Genomic DNA, 16,210 nt, shown 5'->3' with positions numbered 1-16,210 from the left:
TATAAGTATACAATTTTTAAACCCTAAATGTTGTAATTCCAGTAAATGCTAAATGCTATCTCTTGCTCTTCTTTTTAAGGTACCAGTATTTTTTGCAAATTAAACAAGACATTCTTACTGGAAGGTGGGCTATTTTAAATTTTTAATAATGGGCTTTAAAAGTACTTTTAGTTGTGTATTATTTAAGTAACTCATGATCATTGCAAACGAATGATTTATTGAAAGATGGTTACATGCAGCATGAATTTTTTTTCATCAGATAAATTCTTTACTTATAGTTAAAATGTAAGTCATGGAAACTTCATATATGTATAGTATTACAAAAATTACAGTGCTTTTGAAATTATTGTATTTAACCTTGGGTTATGTATTTTCTGTTTTGTTTTATTAGATTGCCCTGTCCTTATAATACTGCTGCCCTTTTGGCTTCATTTGCTGTTCAGTGTAAGTATCAACCCACTCCTGAGTCACATAGCATGTGATTGCATGGTCTGTGTTGATAGTACAGTGCCTTTAATGCAGGAGTTCTTTAGACATACGTTACTATACAGAAAAAAGTGATTGCAAAGGAAATATAATGGAACGTTCAGTTAGTTAGCAATTACTTAGATTTCTGAAAAAAAGCTTTTCTGAAGTTGTTTGAAACCTAGAAGAATGTTAAGTGTGTTGTAATAGCTTGCTTACATGGTAGCTAGCAGTTAAACAAATATTTTACTTCCAGAAGTAATAATGGAATTCATGACATTGCTGCTGATTTGGCTATCAGAATTACAGAACGTGTTTATTAAATTGTGACTACTTTCCTTCCATGTAATAGCTGAACTTGGAGACTACAATCAGTCAGAAAACTTGCCAGGCTACCTCTCAGATTATTCTTTCATTCCTAATCAACCTCAAGATTTTGAAAAAGAAATTGCAAAATTACATCAGCAACATACGTAAGGATTTCTTTACTTTTATGCTTTTTCATTAACTTCTTAATGGTATCTTTTCTAGAGAAATGATTTAAATTATTTCTAATGTGATTGTTATATTTACTTAATACAGAACAGTTACTGTTGTGTAAAATAGTAGAATTGATGTAAGGAAATGTGGGTTGTCTATACTAAAAAAAATTAATAGCTAATTTCATAGAATATATGAGGCTTTCCTTCATTTCTAGTGAGAACCATAAAACTATATGTAAACAGAAATTTGCTATTGGGGCGCCTGGGTGACTCGGTTGGTTAAACCTCCAACTTTCGATCTCAGCTCAGGTCTTGATCCCAGGGTTGTGAGTTCAGGCCCCCTGTTGGACCCCATGCTGGACATGGAGCGAACTGAAGGAAAGAGAGAGGGCAAGGGAGAGGGAGGAAGGAAAGGAGGGGAGTGGGGGTGGGAGGGAGGGAGGGAGGGAGGGAGAGAGAGAAAGAAAGGAAGGAAAATATTTGCCATTGTGTAAAGTTGACAGTTCTTTAAGAAGGAATTTTAGAATATTAATAGTATGTTCACAGATCAGTTGTTACAGATCAATCTACTTAGCGATTCCTTCTTAGTTTTTAGCTATGTGAAATGAATCATTTGGTAATGAGCCAAGAGGAGAAAAGGAACCTTATGTAATATAAATTAATTTTTAAAAGTCCTTTAAAAAGTAGCGTTTTTTTCATTCATAACAATATTCAACTTTGATATTTTGTGAGTCTTAATTTTTTGTGACATAATTTGTTTCAAGAAGAGATTTATTGCTTTGAATAGAAAATAATATTATTTATTGGTTTACTTTTTGCTTTAACATGCAATTCAAAATGCTCAACAGTGGAACTAAGGCAGTATTGCTTATTGGCTAAGAAAAAGTTTGAACTAGAGAACCAGACTGCCTGGTCTGAAATTCTGGTTAAGACAACTTAACACTCTTATAATCTTGGCCAAATTGCTTTCTAACTTTGCTTCTCTGTTTCATTATATGTAAATTGGGGATAATAAAAGTATCTACCTCTGGAGTTAATGTAAGGATTAAGTGAGTTTATATACAAAGTACTCAGAACAGTGCCCAGCACATGGTAAGCACTAAAGAAATATTAGCTCTTAATAGTAAGGAAACTTATTTCATTTGGTAATGACCCATGTATCTAAAACAGGTTGGCAAACTGGCCCACTGCCTATTTTTGTATGGCCCATGGGCTAAGAATGGTCTGTACATTTTAAATGTTTGAGAAAAATACAAAAAGAAGAATAACATTTTGTGGCATGTGAAATTTTGAGAAATTCCAGTTTGGTGTCCATAGATGAACACTTAACGGAGCATAGATTGCCTTTTTGTCCTCAGGTCTGTGACTGCTTTCAAATAACAGCAGAGTTGAGTAGTTGTAGCAGAGACCATGTGACCTAAAAGCCTAAAGTATTTACTATCTAGCTCTTTTCAATTAGCAATAATCGCGCCTCAGATAAACCTCATTGGCTATGATACTGCCACTGCGCAAAGCTGTCTAGCTCTTTTCAGTAAAAGTTTGCTGACCTCTGATATAAAATAAGACTAATAAAATGAGAATTTCAATAGACTGGCCTAATGCCGGTGAGGGGGCTATTTTGGTCTAACAGTAAAAATGCCATGTGTAATAAAAGTTTTACACATAGCATATCCAAATCAAGCATTTAAAGATAAACCAGATTTTTTTTAAAAAATTGCCAGTAATGGAAAAATCTCTTCTGTAAGGAAAAAGTTTGACAAGGTATTGATTATATGTTTGTATTTGGTTTAAAGAAATGATCCTCAGATCTTTAAACAAAGAAAAAATAGAATCATCCAGTTTAACTGAGGAGTAGGGGGTGGGGTGGGGAGGTAGAATATTTATTTAACTTAACTGAATTTTATAGAAAATTGAGGTACATGTGCTTTTTTTAGGAATCCCATTTTTATGATTGTGCATTGGCAGGCTCTTGGCTTCCTTTTCTGGTATCATTAGTGAGTGAAAGGTTGATATCTTTGCTTTTGTAACTTGCTGTTTTTGCTCTGCTATCGTCAGATAATATCAGATAACGAAGGTTTTTAGAAGCACATATAATATAGGAGTAAATCTGTTTTGAAAGCCTTTGCTAGAGTAGTAGTTCTCAAACTTGTGTTCATAAGAATCACCTGGCACATTTCTTAAATATAAACAATTTGGATGTTATCCCTTCTATATCAGATGTATACAGCAGTACTTCTGAAACTATCTGTGATGAAAGACCAGTTATTCCCCAATCTGTCATGGAATGAAACTTCTGAAAGATATAATAAAAGTGAATTACTAGGAAAGTAGAATGGAGAAATAGAGACGTAAAAAATTACAAGTCTTTGTTTCTCTTATTAGATTCAATAGACTTGAAATTACTCTGCCAAAATGCTATGAAATATAAAAGACTTTGACTCTCTCAGTTTCTGTACTTGTTATGAATCAACACCTGACTGTACACCATACTCTAAGAAGCATGCTTTGGAAGTTGTCTCAAAGTTTGCATGTTTCAGAAGCACCTGTGTGATTTAAATGCAGATACAGTATATGGACCAAATTTTGAAAATTTTGAAAAACACTTCTTTTAAAAAGTTGTCAGAGAGTAAATGACTTTGTCAGCCATAAGAACAGCTAGGGACTTTTAAAACCTCATCCATTTTTAAAAATATAGTTGCCACACAGTTATATTAGTTTCAGGTATATAACGTAGTAATTGGGGAAGTCTGTTCCTTATGCTACACTCACAAATATAGCTGCCATCTGTTACCATACAACGCTATTACAATACCATTGACTATGTATCCTATGCTGTGCCTAATGATTCCTCACTATTAACTCATTCTATAACTGGAAGCCTGTATCTCCTACTCCTTTCACATCATTTTGCCCATCCCCATTGGCAACCATCAGTTTGTTCTCTGTGTTTATGGGTCGTTTTGTGCTTTTTGTTTCTTAATTTTTTTAGATTCCACATATAAGTGAAATCATATGGTGTTTGTCTTGCTTAGTCTTACTGATTTCACTCAGTATAATAACCTCTAGGTCCATCCATTTTGTCACAAATGGCAAGATCTCATTCTTTTTTATGGCTGAAAACCATGTCGTATCCATTCATCTATCAATGGATGCTGACTTGCTTCCTTATCTTGGCTGTTGTAAATAATGCTGCAATAAGGATAGGGGTGCATATATTTTTTTGAAAGAATGTTTTCATTTTCTTTGGGTGAATACCCAGTAGTGGAATTACTAGATCATATGGTATTTTTAATTTTGGGAGGAACCTCCATACTATTTCCCACAGTGGCTACACCAGTTTGCATTCCCACCAACAGTGCACAAGGGTTCCTTTTTCTCCACATCCCCTGGTGCGTTCTTGTATTTCTAAAAAATAAAATATTCTACGAAATAATGATTTGTGTTCCTGAAAATGTACCCTCCAGGTAAGTTAGATATTACTGTACAGAACTAAGAGGAGTAGTCATGCATGGTGTATTATAAAAGGTTCAACTAGAATGCTGAAATATTTCCAGGTAAATAAGCTTTTTTTCTAATTTGGCCATATTTGTGATTGGTATAATTTTTAACATAATGTCTTTACAGAGGTTTATCTCCTGCAGAAGCAGAATTTAATTACCTGAACACAGCACGTACCTTAGAACTCTATGGAGTTGAATTCCACTATGCAAGGGTAAGTGAAGAGAACTAATTTGATGTTGTTGAGTTAGGCTCCATTTACTCAGTACTAAAGTTTTTATTTAATGCCCTGTTAGGATTAAGCAACAAATGGAATAACTAGTGAGTGCTGCCAACATAGTTGCACTGAAAATTTCCTATGAATAGAAGTATTTTCACAATCACTTAAGATTTAATACCTGAAGAGAAGAATGGTTGAAGTGGATTTTTTGTGTTATTTTTCCTCAAGCTAGTGTTCTATGTTATAAAGATAATTTTTGCAGACCATAAGAGGTAATAAAAACTATGCAGGAAAAGTAGGGTTTTTGGCATTCATCATCGTTATTATAGAAGATGCTTTCACCTCAGTGAAGCTTGTGTTACTTGTTTTCATCATTTAGTGACATCATTATAAATTTTTATTTATAAAGCACAGACTGAAGTATATTATTGTACGTTGGTTGTGTTTCTTCTGTGCCACAAATCCCTTTATTGAGATGGAATTTACAGTCATTGGCTTCTTCTACACAACACTCTGTAACAACTTTTTCATTGTGTCAAACGTTGCTGCTTCCAAAAAACCCTTTTCCCCTACTCTAGGCATATTTGAAGTGGCTATCTTTCATTTGTATGTCTCTACCTAGATTCCTTCTCATGATCTCTTTATCAAAAGGTTATAGTCCTTTAGAATTACCTGGAGTACAGCTTTTCTACATAACCAGTTTTCTACATAACTTCAGCTTTTCTACATAACCAGTGATTATAGTAACCACTGGTTGAGTTTGTGATAGGTTTTATATTCTCTTGGGACAAATTGCCAAGCCTAATAAGGGTAACAGCCTAAAAGGGAGTTAAGTTTTCCTTAGATAGATATTTTGAATTTATTTTAATATACACATTCAAAGTTCTGTTCCATATAGTAGTTTTATTGTTGAGGGCCTCACTTGGCCATGTTCTTCTAAAGAGGAGTGTTAGTTCTTTTATTTCACAAAGCTTATGTCAGTCTCTCCTTTAAAAAACCAAATGATTTGCTTTCCTCACATGACTATATCTGGTAATTCTGAGTGCTTGTAACTTGGAAATCTGTTTGTCTGATTCCATTTAAAATGTGTAGGTAAGGCTCTCTTTAACTTTTTGTTTTCTTTAAAATGTGCCCCATCCCCCTCTATTCCTATTTGGGGGTTGTTATATTTTAACATGATTCTCCAAAATATAACAGAGTGGTCAATATTTGTGCAACTAGATTTTGTTTTTTATCATAATAAAGTTTAAAAAATGGAACTTTACATATGTGAAGTAAACTATGGTTAACAATAAAAAGGCCCCTAAATTCAGTCATTTTAGTCGTTAGCAGTTTTGTAGTGTGCATTGGTATCTGATCTCAGTGACTGCTATCAATGAAATACAGAGTGTTAAGACTTTCCTTTTTTAATTTAAGTGACATGCTGGGTCTCAGACATAATTAACCATATTGTTATTTATTGATTTAAGGTAGGATTTTTTTTTTATTGTTTAAATTATTAGATTATAAACTCCTTTCTAAAAAAGCCATAAATGTAGAGTAACACATTAAATTAATTTACATTTTAAGTGGTCAAAGTTATTTAGAAATGTATTTGTACTGATAAAAAATGCCAGGGAAGGGTGTTTCTGTTGAGTGATACAGAGAACTCAAGAAGAAAACATGCAGGTGTTCAGTGAATGTGAAGGGGAATTTTACAGCATGCTGAACAAAAAGGAAAAAAAAGTGGAGGGGAGAGGATACATAAAGAGAATACTTAAGTTTTAACTCACTGTCACAAGCAAAAGTGTGTTTGAAATAATATTTTATTTGGAAAAACGAGGTAAGATGTTTTCTCTCTGCCTTCAAAATGTAGATTGAAAAAGTCAGAGAGTAGAACAAGTTATTTATAGCAATCTGCAAAATACAAATAGGTTTTAGAGCATTCATTGAGGTGGGTCTGATAGGTCCCTTGCATAGTGTTGGTGCTAAGGATTACTTAGTTGAGCAAAACATCAATTATCTTTGCCCTCATGGAGCTTGCAGGATGGTGGGGGAGAAAGAAATGGAGCATGTCTTGACAATTAAATATGTGAAGTCATGAAGGGAAAGTGCAGAATGCTATGGGATTATATGACAGAATATCTAGTACAGCCTGGGAGAAAAGGGTAGGGAAGGCTTCTGAGAAGAAGTAATTTACTGAAGCCAGAAGAATGAATAAGAATTAGCCAAGAGAGTGGTTTTCACCGTGGTCCATCAGCATGAATAAAGACCTGAAATCAAGAGAAAACATGGCATACTTGAGAAAATACGAACATTTTGTATGCCTAGGAGATTATATGAATAAGGGAAAAGGGAAATGTAAGAAAAAAAGAATGAAAACTTCAGAATAAAAAGGAGAGAAAGATTTGGGGTGAGAGAGCAGGGGGATATTTTGTTTCTTAAAATAACATATGGGGGCGCCTGGGTGGCTCAGTAGGTTTAGCGACCACCTTCTGCTCAGGTCATGATCCTGAAGTGTCAGGATCTAGTCCTGCATCGGGCTCCCTGCTTAGCAGGGATTCTGCTTCTCTGTCTGACCCTCCCCCCTCTTATGTGCTCATTCTCTCTCTCATTCTCTCTCTCTCAAATAAATAAATAAAATCTTTTTTTTTGCCTTCTTTTTTTTATATTGTTATGTTAATCCCCATACATTACATCATTAGTTTTAGATATAGTGTTCCATGATTCATTGTTTGTGCATAACACCCAGTGCTCCATGCAGAACGTGCCCTCCTCAATACCCATCACCAGGCTAACCCATCCTCCCACCCCCCTCCCCTCTAGAACCCTCAGTTTGTTTTTCAGAGTCCATCGTCTCTCATGGTTCGTCTACCCCTCCGATTTCCCCCCCTTCATTCTTCCCCTCCTGCTACATTCTTCTTCTTTTTTTTTTTCTTTCTTAACATATATTGCATTATTTGTTTCAAGGTACAGATCTGAGATTCAACAGTCTTGCACAATTCACAGCACTTACCAGAGCACATACCCTCCCCAGTGTCCATCACCCAGTCACCCCATCCCTCCCACCCCACCCCCCACTCCAGCAACCCTCAGTTTGTTTCCTGAGATTAAGAATCTTTTAAAAAAATAACATAGTTTTTTTTTTTTGGTGTGTGTGTGTGTTCAGTTGTGTAAGTTTTAGCACATGTATAGATTCATGTAACCACCACCGCAGTCAGAGTAAGGACAGTTCATTACCCCATAAAATCTTGCGTGCTACTCCTTTGTAATCTAACCTGCTTCCCCCCGCCCACCACCACCAATCCCTGGCAATCACTGGTCTGTTCTTTGACTCTATAGTTTTGTCCTTTCCAAAATGTCTCATAAATGGAATCCTATGTTATGTAACCTTCTGAGACTGGCTTTTTACAATAATACATTTGAAATTTATCTAAGTTATTGTGTGTTTCAATAGTTCATTCCTTTTTTTGTTTATTCATTCACCCATTGAAGAACATCTGGATTGTTTCTGGTCATTTTGTTTTGACTACGGCAAAAAATTCACTTACACGTTTTTGTGTGGATTTAAGTTCTCATATCTGTAGGGTGAAACCCCAGAGTGGGATTGCTGGGTCACATCGTGAGTGTATATTTAGCTTTATATGAAACTGCCAAATTGTTTTCCAGAGTGTCTGAACCACTTTGTATCCCTACTGGCAATATTTGCAAGTTCCAGTCATTCACATCCTTTTTGGCATGTGGTGCTGTCCATTTTGTTTTCTTTTTAAGCTTTTCTAATAGGTATGTTTTATCTCATCACGGATTTACTTTGCATTTCTCTAATGACTAATGATGTTGAGCATCGTATTTTCTCTGATGACTGTTCAAATGTTTTGCGCATTATTTAATTGCCTTCTTTTTTTGCTCTTTTTTTAAGAACTCTTTATATATTCTAGATACACTTTTTTTTTTTTTAAGATTTTATTTATTATTTATTTGAGAGAGAGACAGAGAGCACAAGCAGGGAGGAGAAGGAGAAGCAGGCTCACACAGGGCTCGATCCCAGGACCCTGGGATCATGACTTGAGCTGAAGGCAGACGACTTAACCGACTGAGCCACCCAGGTGCCCGTAGATACACTTTTTTGATAGATATGTGATTTGCAAATATTTTTTTCCCACTCTTTGGTTTGCCCTTTTATTCCCTTAACACTGTCTTTCACAGAGCAAAAGAGAAAGTGATAGATTCTAATATTCCTTATTCAATCACTGATAGAACAGACAGTCTACCCAAGTTTTAGGCTTCATTGTGAATATCTTTTTTCCATAGGTATTTGTAATAATGATGAAGATAATTCTATTGAAAAGTAAATTTTGCCCGTCAAAGTTTCAAGAAGAGGAAAGCCTCTTCTAATGATGCTATTTTGATTATTCATTCAGTGAATATTTATTGAGCACCTTCTATGTTGCAAGTCCTGTTTATAGACACCATGGATACAGCAGTGAATGAGGCAGGTAAAACCAAACCCTCATGAAGCTTGCATTCTGTTGGGCAAGACAGATTATAAACAAATAATTGAGTACATCAGAATACATAGCAGGCATTCCATGGAAGTAAAGTTCAGTAACAGGCAAAATACCAATCTATACTGATAGAAGTGAGAATAGCAGTTACCCCTGGAAGGGTTTTATTAGCTGGGAGGCTCATGAAGCAGCTCTCTTGGATTTTAAAAATACGTATATTGGTTTGTAGTGGTTACAAAGATGTGTATATACTTATGTATATTATACATGTAAAATTTTGGGTTGCACATTTAAGATTTGTACATTTTACTATATATACATTATACTCAATTTTCTTTAGTTAACTGAATAAGTAATAGATAGTAATAGATGCTATGTAGAAAAATTACCTGAGAAAGGGGATTGAGGCAACCAGAAGTAGGGTATCAGGGAAGCCCTCACTGAGAAGATAAACAGAAGGCATTCTGCATATACCTAGAGGAAAGGAAACATCAATGAAAGGCCGTGAAATAGGTTGCTTAAGGAATAGCAGAGAGATCAGTATGGCTGGTGCAGTGTAAGCTAGAAGAGGAGAGTATTGATGAGGTTAAGGTGGAGTAGGATTTTATAAGACATTTAAAGACTTTGGCTTTTAATTCTAAGCAAGGCCATTAGACAGTTTGAACAGGTAAAAGACATGGTGGGATTTTGAAAAGATAACAGTGGCAGCTCTTTTGAGAGAAGAGCCCAGCTAGCAGACTGTTACCATGATCAATGTGAGAAATAATGGTGGTTGTGAGAAGTAATCAGATTTTGTATATATATAGAAAATGGAAGGGACAGCATTTACTGATGTATTGGCTATAGGATGTGAGAGAAAAAGGATTCAGGAATGATTCCAAAGTTTTTGGCCTGAGCACCTAGAAAAATGGAGTAACTATTCAGGACGTTGGGACTGACCAGAGAAAAGGAGGTGTGGGAGGGTGGGTCAGGAATTAGTCTTATGACAAGTTAAATTTAGAAGACTTTTACAGATCCACAGGAAGGAGGGTAGGCAATTCAGTGTACAGTACTGGAATTCAGAAGGGAGGTATGGACTGAAGATAGGCATCTGGGAATTGTCTGCTTACAGCTAATATTTAAAGCCATGAAATGAGAGCACTGAGGGGAATTCTAGAGGATACTGAAGAGAAACGTCCTCAGAGCTGGAATATTTCAGAGATTAGAGGTTAGAGAGATGAGGAAGAACTAGGAGAGGAGACCAGGAGGAAGCAGCCCTTTAGACAAAAAGAAAGCCTTTCATTCTTTCAGACACGTGTGTTTCTTTGAAGCCAAGCGAGTCAGGAGTGATCAGCTATGTTAGATAAGAACTGGATTAAAAACGTGGACATCATCAGTGACCTTGTAAGAACAGTTTTGTGGTATTATGATAGCCAGAGGCTAATTACAGAGTATTCAAGAAAGACTGTAAAGATAGTAATTTCAAGAGATTTTGCTGTACTGGACACAGGTAATAATAATAGTCAACACCTAAATAGCATTTACTAAGGGCCCAACGCCTTCTTAGGTAGGACTTTATGTCAATTTTTTTTTTTTTAAGATTTTATTTATTTGACAGAGACACAGTGAGAGAGGGAGCACAAGCAGGGGGAGTGGGAGAGGGAGAAGCAGGCTTCCTGTGGAGCCAGGGAGCCTGATGCCGGGCTCGATCCCAGGACCCTGGGATCATGACCTGAGCTGAAGGCAGATGCTTAACGACTGAGCCACCCAGGCGCCCCGGACTTTATGTCTATTAATCTCATTTAATCCTTACAACATCCCAGTGAGGTAAGAGTATTATCATCTCCACTTTACAGATGAGGAAAGCGAGACACAGAGATGTTAAGTAATTTAGCTATATGATAGCTATTTCTGTATTGTAGAACCAGTTTATAGCTTCTTCTTAAACCTTGTTTTTAATTTGCATGTATTTGAAAACTTTTTGGCAGATTGGTTAGAATAATCAAACAATTTAAAAATATAATCCCTTGAGGGGCGCCTGGGTGGCTTTGTCAGTTGAGCGTCGGACTCCTGATTTCAGCTCAGGTCATGATCTCAGGGTCCTGCAATCAAGCCCTGTGTCAGGCTCTGTGCTCAGCGGGGAGTCTGCTTGGGATTCTATTTCCCTCTGCCCCTTGCACGCATGTTCTCTCTCTCTCTCTCTCTCTCTCTGAAATAAATAAAATCTGTAAATATATATTCCCTTGAAACGGAGAAAAGAATCTCTTCTGTCAGAGTGGAGCTGTATATATGACTTCATCGGTATCACTCTATAGCATTCAGATCACCCAGTGACTTTCTTTTTTACTTTTTTTTTTTTTAAAGATTTTATTTTATTTATTTGAGAGCGAGGGAGAGCACAAGGAGGGGTGAGGGGCAGAGGGAGAGGGAGAAGCAGGCTGCCCGCTGAGCAGGGAGCCCGACGTGGGACTCTATCCCAGGACCCCGGGATTATGACCCACGCCGAAGGCAGCCACCCAACCAACTGAGCCACCCAGGTGCCCCCACCCAGTGACTTTCCATTATTCTACTGTGTGCTTTCACTCATCACAACCTGTCTAGACATAACTTTTGTGTGTGTGTTTTGTTTTAGGCATCTTTATGAAACTACTTGTATTCATTTTCACTGAATAATTTGAATTTACATACCTTGTTAAGCCTACGTAAGGCACATAGAAACATTTTTTTGAATTAGTGAATGTTATGCCTAAGTACATAAACATTTATACAAACATAAACATTTTAAATTAATCATATATGGGGGAAAACATAAAACTAAAAGGTTAAATAGAAAATAATTTCAACATGGATTACAGAAAAATTTAATATCATTTTTATTTTATTCATAATATTTTTATTTTATATTCATGCTTCATATTTATTCCAAGCGTTCTTTTAGACATGTAATTAGAAATATAGGAAAAAGAGATAGGCATTTAACAGGAGAAATACAAATGATTGATATTGTGAAAAATTGCTTGTTTTCCCTAATCATCTAAAATATAACCATGAAGGGCACCTACCTGGCTGGATCAGTTAGTAGAACATGCAGCTTCTGATCTCAGGGTCATGAGTTCAAGACCCATGTTGGTGTAGAGATTACTAAAAAAATAAATAAACTTAAAACAGAAATCTAAAAAATAAAATATAACCGTGAAAGTAACAATGAGATACCAACTTCATCAGATTTGCAAAAATTCAAAGAATTAAAAATATCCATTATTGGTCAGAGTATGCAAAGTGGACATTCTGAAACATTGTTGAAGTATAACTTGTAACTTAAACCCTTTTGGAATGCAAATATTAATGTGAATATAATCTTTGATCATTCATTTCTCAGATTCCATCCTTTGGAATATTTATATAGGTATTTTAATTAATGTGTTCAAGGATTTTTATTACAATATTGTTTGTAATACTAAAAAATTAGAAACACTCTGAATGAACAGAAATGGTCAAGAAATTATGACAAATCCATATTTTGGAATAATATGCAGCAATTAAAATTGATGAGTTAGAGATATATGATTGATATGAAAAGATGTCTACAAAATGCTAAGTGCAAAAGAAAAATTGCAGAATAATATATCCTAGTTTTTGTTGATTAAAGAAATTGTGTAGTTATGTATAATATGTATTTATATTTTTTTATGAACAAAGATCTAGAAGAGTATACATCTCAAAGTATTAATAGTGGCTATCTCTGGGGAATGAGGCAGAGAAGATAAGGGACGGTCATTGACTTCTTACTTGATATTTCTATATTGTTTTGAAATCTTTTAATAATTACAAATAAGGGAATTATTTTAATAGGTACCCCACACCACTTAAAATTAATGTTGCTCCCATCCACAATACATAAAATTTTAGTGGGGCTGAGTTACTTTACTTTTAACATGTGACAGTAGACAGGCTGGAATATTAAGTAGTCATAGCTGTTTATGTTTAGAACAGTAGTCTCCAAAGGAAAGGAGGGAAGGCCACTATAGGGGAACATGAAATGAACAGTTGAGGATGGGTGGAAAATATTAGAACATCTATTCATATCCTAAATCTCATCCTTTTACGTTGATGTTTTTTAACCTATTATAAAATAAAACAGATACAAGTATGTACTATATTTTAGTGAACATCTGCAGTTACCTCCAGGTCAAGCAGTAGATTTTAATTTTTTTAAAATTTTTTTTATTTATTTGAGAGCAAGAAAGAGAGAGCATGATCAGGGGAGAGGAGCAGAGGGAAAGGAGACTCCCCACTGGGCAGGGATCCCGATGTGGGACTTGATCCCAGGACCCTGGAATCATGGCCTAAGCTGAAGGCAGACACTTAACTGACTGAGCCACCCAGGTGCCTTAAGCAGTAGATTTTATTTTATTTTTTAAAAGTGTTGGTGTTTTTTTTTTTAAGATTTTATTTATTTATTTATCTGACAGACACACAGCGAGAGAGTGAACACAAGTTGGGGAGAGGGAGAAGCAGGCTTCCTGCTGAGCAGGGAGGCTGATGTGGGGCTCGATCCCAGGACCCGGGATCATGACCTGAGCTGAAGGCAGACGCTTAACGACAGCCACCCAGGTGCCCCTAAGCAGTAGATTTTAGCCAGCCATTCCAGAAACACTCTTTGTGCCCTGTCCTAGTAACAGCCTCTTCCTGTATACATTGAGTTTTTTTTTTATGATTTTATCACCCAAGTGTGCCTTCCTAGATACTACAACTAGGTTTTGCTTTTTGTTTTTTGTTTTTTTTTTAACTAGATAGCTTTAAATCTGTTAATCCCTCCTTTCTTAAAATTTTCTTGTGAAAGAACTTGACCATTTCACCTTTAATTTCTCATGGTTTAGACTTTACTGATCACATATTCATGGTGTAATTCAACATGTTCTGCTACTCTGTGTATTTCTTGTAGATTGGCAGCTTGATCAAGGGGCATGTTCAGAGTTAGATTGATCCCCTTTTTGTGTTACTTCATCAGGAGGCACATAATGTCCGGTTTTCACTTTTTTTTTTTTTTTTAATGTTAGCAGCCATTGATGTTCAGATAATTTTATAGGGAGTCCTCTCCCTTCTTTTACTCATGATTACCCAGTAGCACAGTTCATATAAGAAAAGCAAGGAAAGTGTTACTTGATTGTTGCCTCTTATTTTATCAAGTTTTCAGGGTAATGAATTGGTTCCCTTCCATCCTCAGAGATACACAGTTTTTAAATAATATCATTATTAATTCATGGATTAAATATTTTTGACAGGTTTCAATATATTACCATTTTTTTTCCTTATTGAAGCTCAGATTGTCCCTTGTGGCCACTTGTCTCTTCTTTTGATCCGTCAGTCCTTTTGACATGACCTTTGTAGTCAGCTTCCATGCTGTCTAGTATTTGAAGATGTTTCAGGCTCATCTTATCTATTTACTGCCATAGACCAGGAATTAGCTATTTCTTCAAGAAGTCCTTATTTCTTTTAATGCAATATGATATTTCAAAATCTCAGTCTGACTGTTAACAATGTTCGTTCCTACTGGTTTGTCATTATTTCTATGCTGTTTAAGTGTACTGAGTTGGAATCTTTGTTTCTACATATCTATATTGAGATACATAGGATATTTTAATTCTTAGAGAACTCAAGGGATTCCAGAATTAGAATATTCCACAATTAATTATGTTTTTATCACACATTACACTTAAAACTGTAATTATAATATCACCATATCAGTTATTACTGAAATGGTTAAAAATTTTCCCCATTTTTTTATGGTTGCTTTAAATTTACATCGTCAAATCATATAGCCACTGCATATTCTAATCTCTCCCTTTTAATCATTATTTAACCTATGTTCCGTAGGTAACTATATATTTAAAGCTCATTACAAGTATTTATAATCAGAGATTATATGAAACATATTCTCTAGTATTGTGACTAAGTAAATATAAGGATATTACCATCAGTAATCAATTGAGAAACACTTATTTGAGAACCAGGCTCTGTGAAGAATGTGAAATTGTATAATGGTTCATAGATGCTCAGAGTATGACCACAGACTGGCGATGATCCATGGACTACTTATTACTGGTCCATGATGAGATAAGTACAGAAATTGAGAGTTAGCATTGAGAAAACTTTATAGCATTCTGACACCAACCGTATGATCACTATAGTTTGTAGAAGCATTAATACCTGAGAGATTAGAAATTTAAACAAAACAAACCTAAGTGGTCCTTCACCACAGGTAGTTTACCATAGGTGGTCCCTATGTATATACTATCCTAGCTGTTGTCACATAGCTGACAGTAATTATGCATTTCAGATGAGTGGTTTAAGAGACAGATAAATATCCAGGTGAGAAACTTGTAGATATGAGCTAATGAAATTTTCACAGAGAAGAAGGACTGCATCTAGACTTTGGTTTGGTGTGATTAGTCAGAGAGACATGAAGACGTCATGAGAACTGCATTAACAAAACGTGTAATTATGGGTACACAAAACATCATGGAACTGGCCTGATAGGAAAAGACCGTTTTAAACTAGTTAGAAGGGGGAGATAAAATGGGATGAGATGGTTGTGTAAAGACCTTCAGTGCCAAGCTAAACAGCTCAGACATCTTCCTACTGATGATAGAGCTCCATTATTTTTTTTTAAAGATTTTATTTATTTGTCAGAGCGCAGGCAGGAGAAGCAGGCTTCCCGCCCAGCAAGGAACCTGATGATGGACTCGAACCCAGGACCCTGGGGTCATGACCTGAGCCTAAGGCAGACAGATGCTCAACCGACTGAGCCACCCAGGTGTCCCAAGATCCATTCATTTAACATATGAGTACAGTTGACCCTTGCACAACGCAGGGTTTAGGGGCGTCAACCCCTTACTCCTCCCACCAGTACAACCAGAAATCTTCATATAACTTCTTATTCCCCAAAAACTTAATTACTAATAGCCAACTGTTGACCCAAAGCCTTACTGATAACATAGTCGATTAACACATATTTTGTATGTTAAATATATATATTATATACTATATTCTTACAATAAAGTAAACTAGAGAAAAGAAAA

General features: G+C 35.7%; 1 protein-coding gene and 1 pseudogene across 5 annotated transcripts in view; one reads left to right on the top strand and one right to left on the bottom strand.

Moving 5' to 3' along the window:
• PTPN4 (protein tyrosine phosphatase non-receptor type 4) overlaps positions 1–16,210 on the top strand; it is a 229,593-nt gene that overhangs the window by 108,748 nt on the left and 104,635 nt on the right. For all 5 annotated transcript variants that reach the window (XM_078070673.1, XM_078070674.1, XM_078070670.1 and 2 more), the window contains 4 exons: positions 80–124; positions 392–444; positions 818–938; positions 4,572–4,659. In XM_078070673.1, the coding sequence (XP_077926799.1) occupies positions 80–124; positions 392–444; positions 818–938; positions 4,572–4,659 (307 nt within the window). The remainder of the gene's footprint in view (positions 1–79; positions 125–391; positions 445–817; positions 939–4,571; positions 4,660–16,210) is intronic.
• Positions 2,394–2,463, bottom strand: LOC118527716 (U4 spliceosomal RNA; annotated as a pseudogene).

The sequence above is a fragment of the Halichoerus grypus genome, chromosome 4 (assembly GCF_964656455.1).
Source record: "Halichoerus grypus chromosome 4, mHalGry1.hap1.1, whole genome shotgun sequence".
NCBI classification, from domain to species: Eukaryota; Metazoa; Chordata; class Mammalia; order Carnivora; family Phocidae; genus Halichoerus; species Halichoerus grypus.
This window is presented reverse-complemented; position numbering and strand designations above follow the sequence as displayed.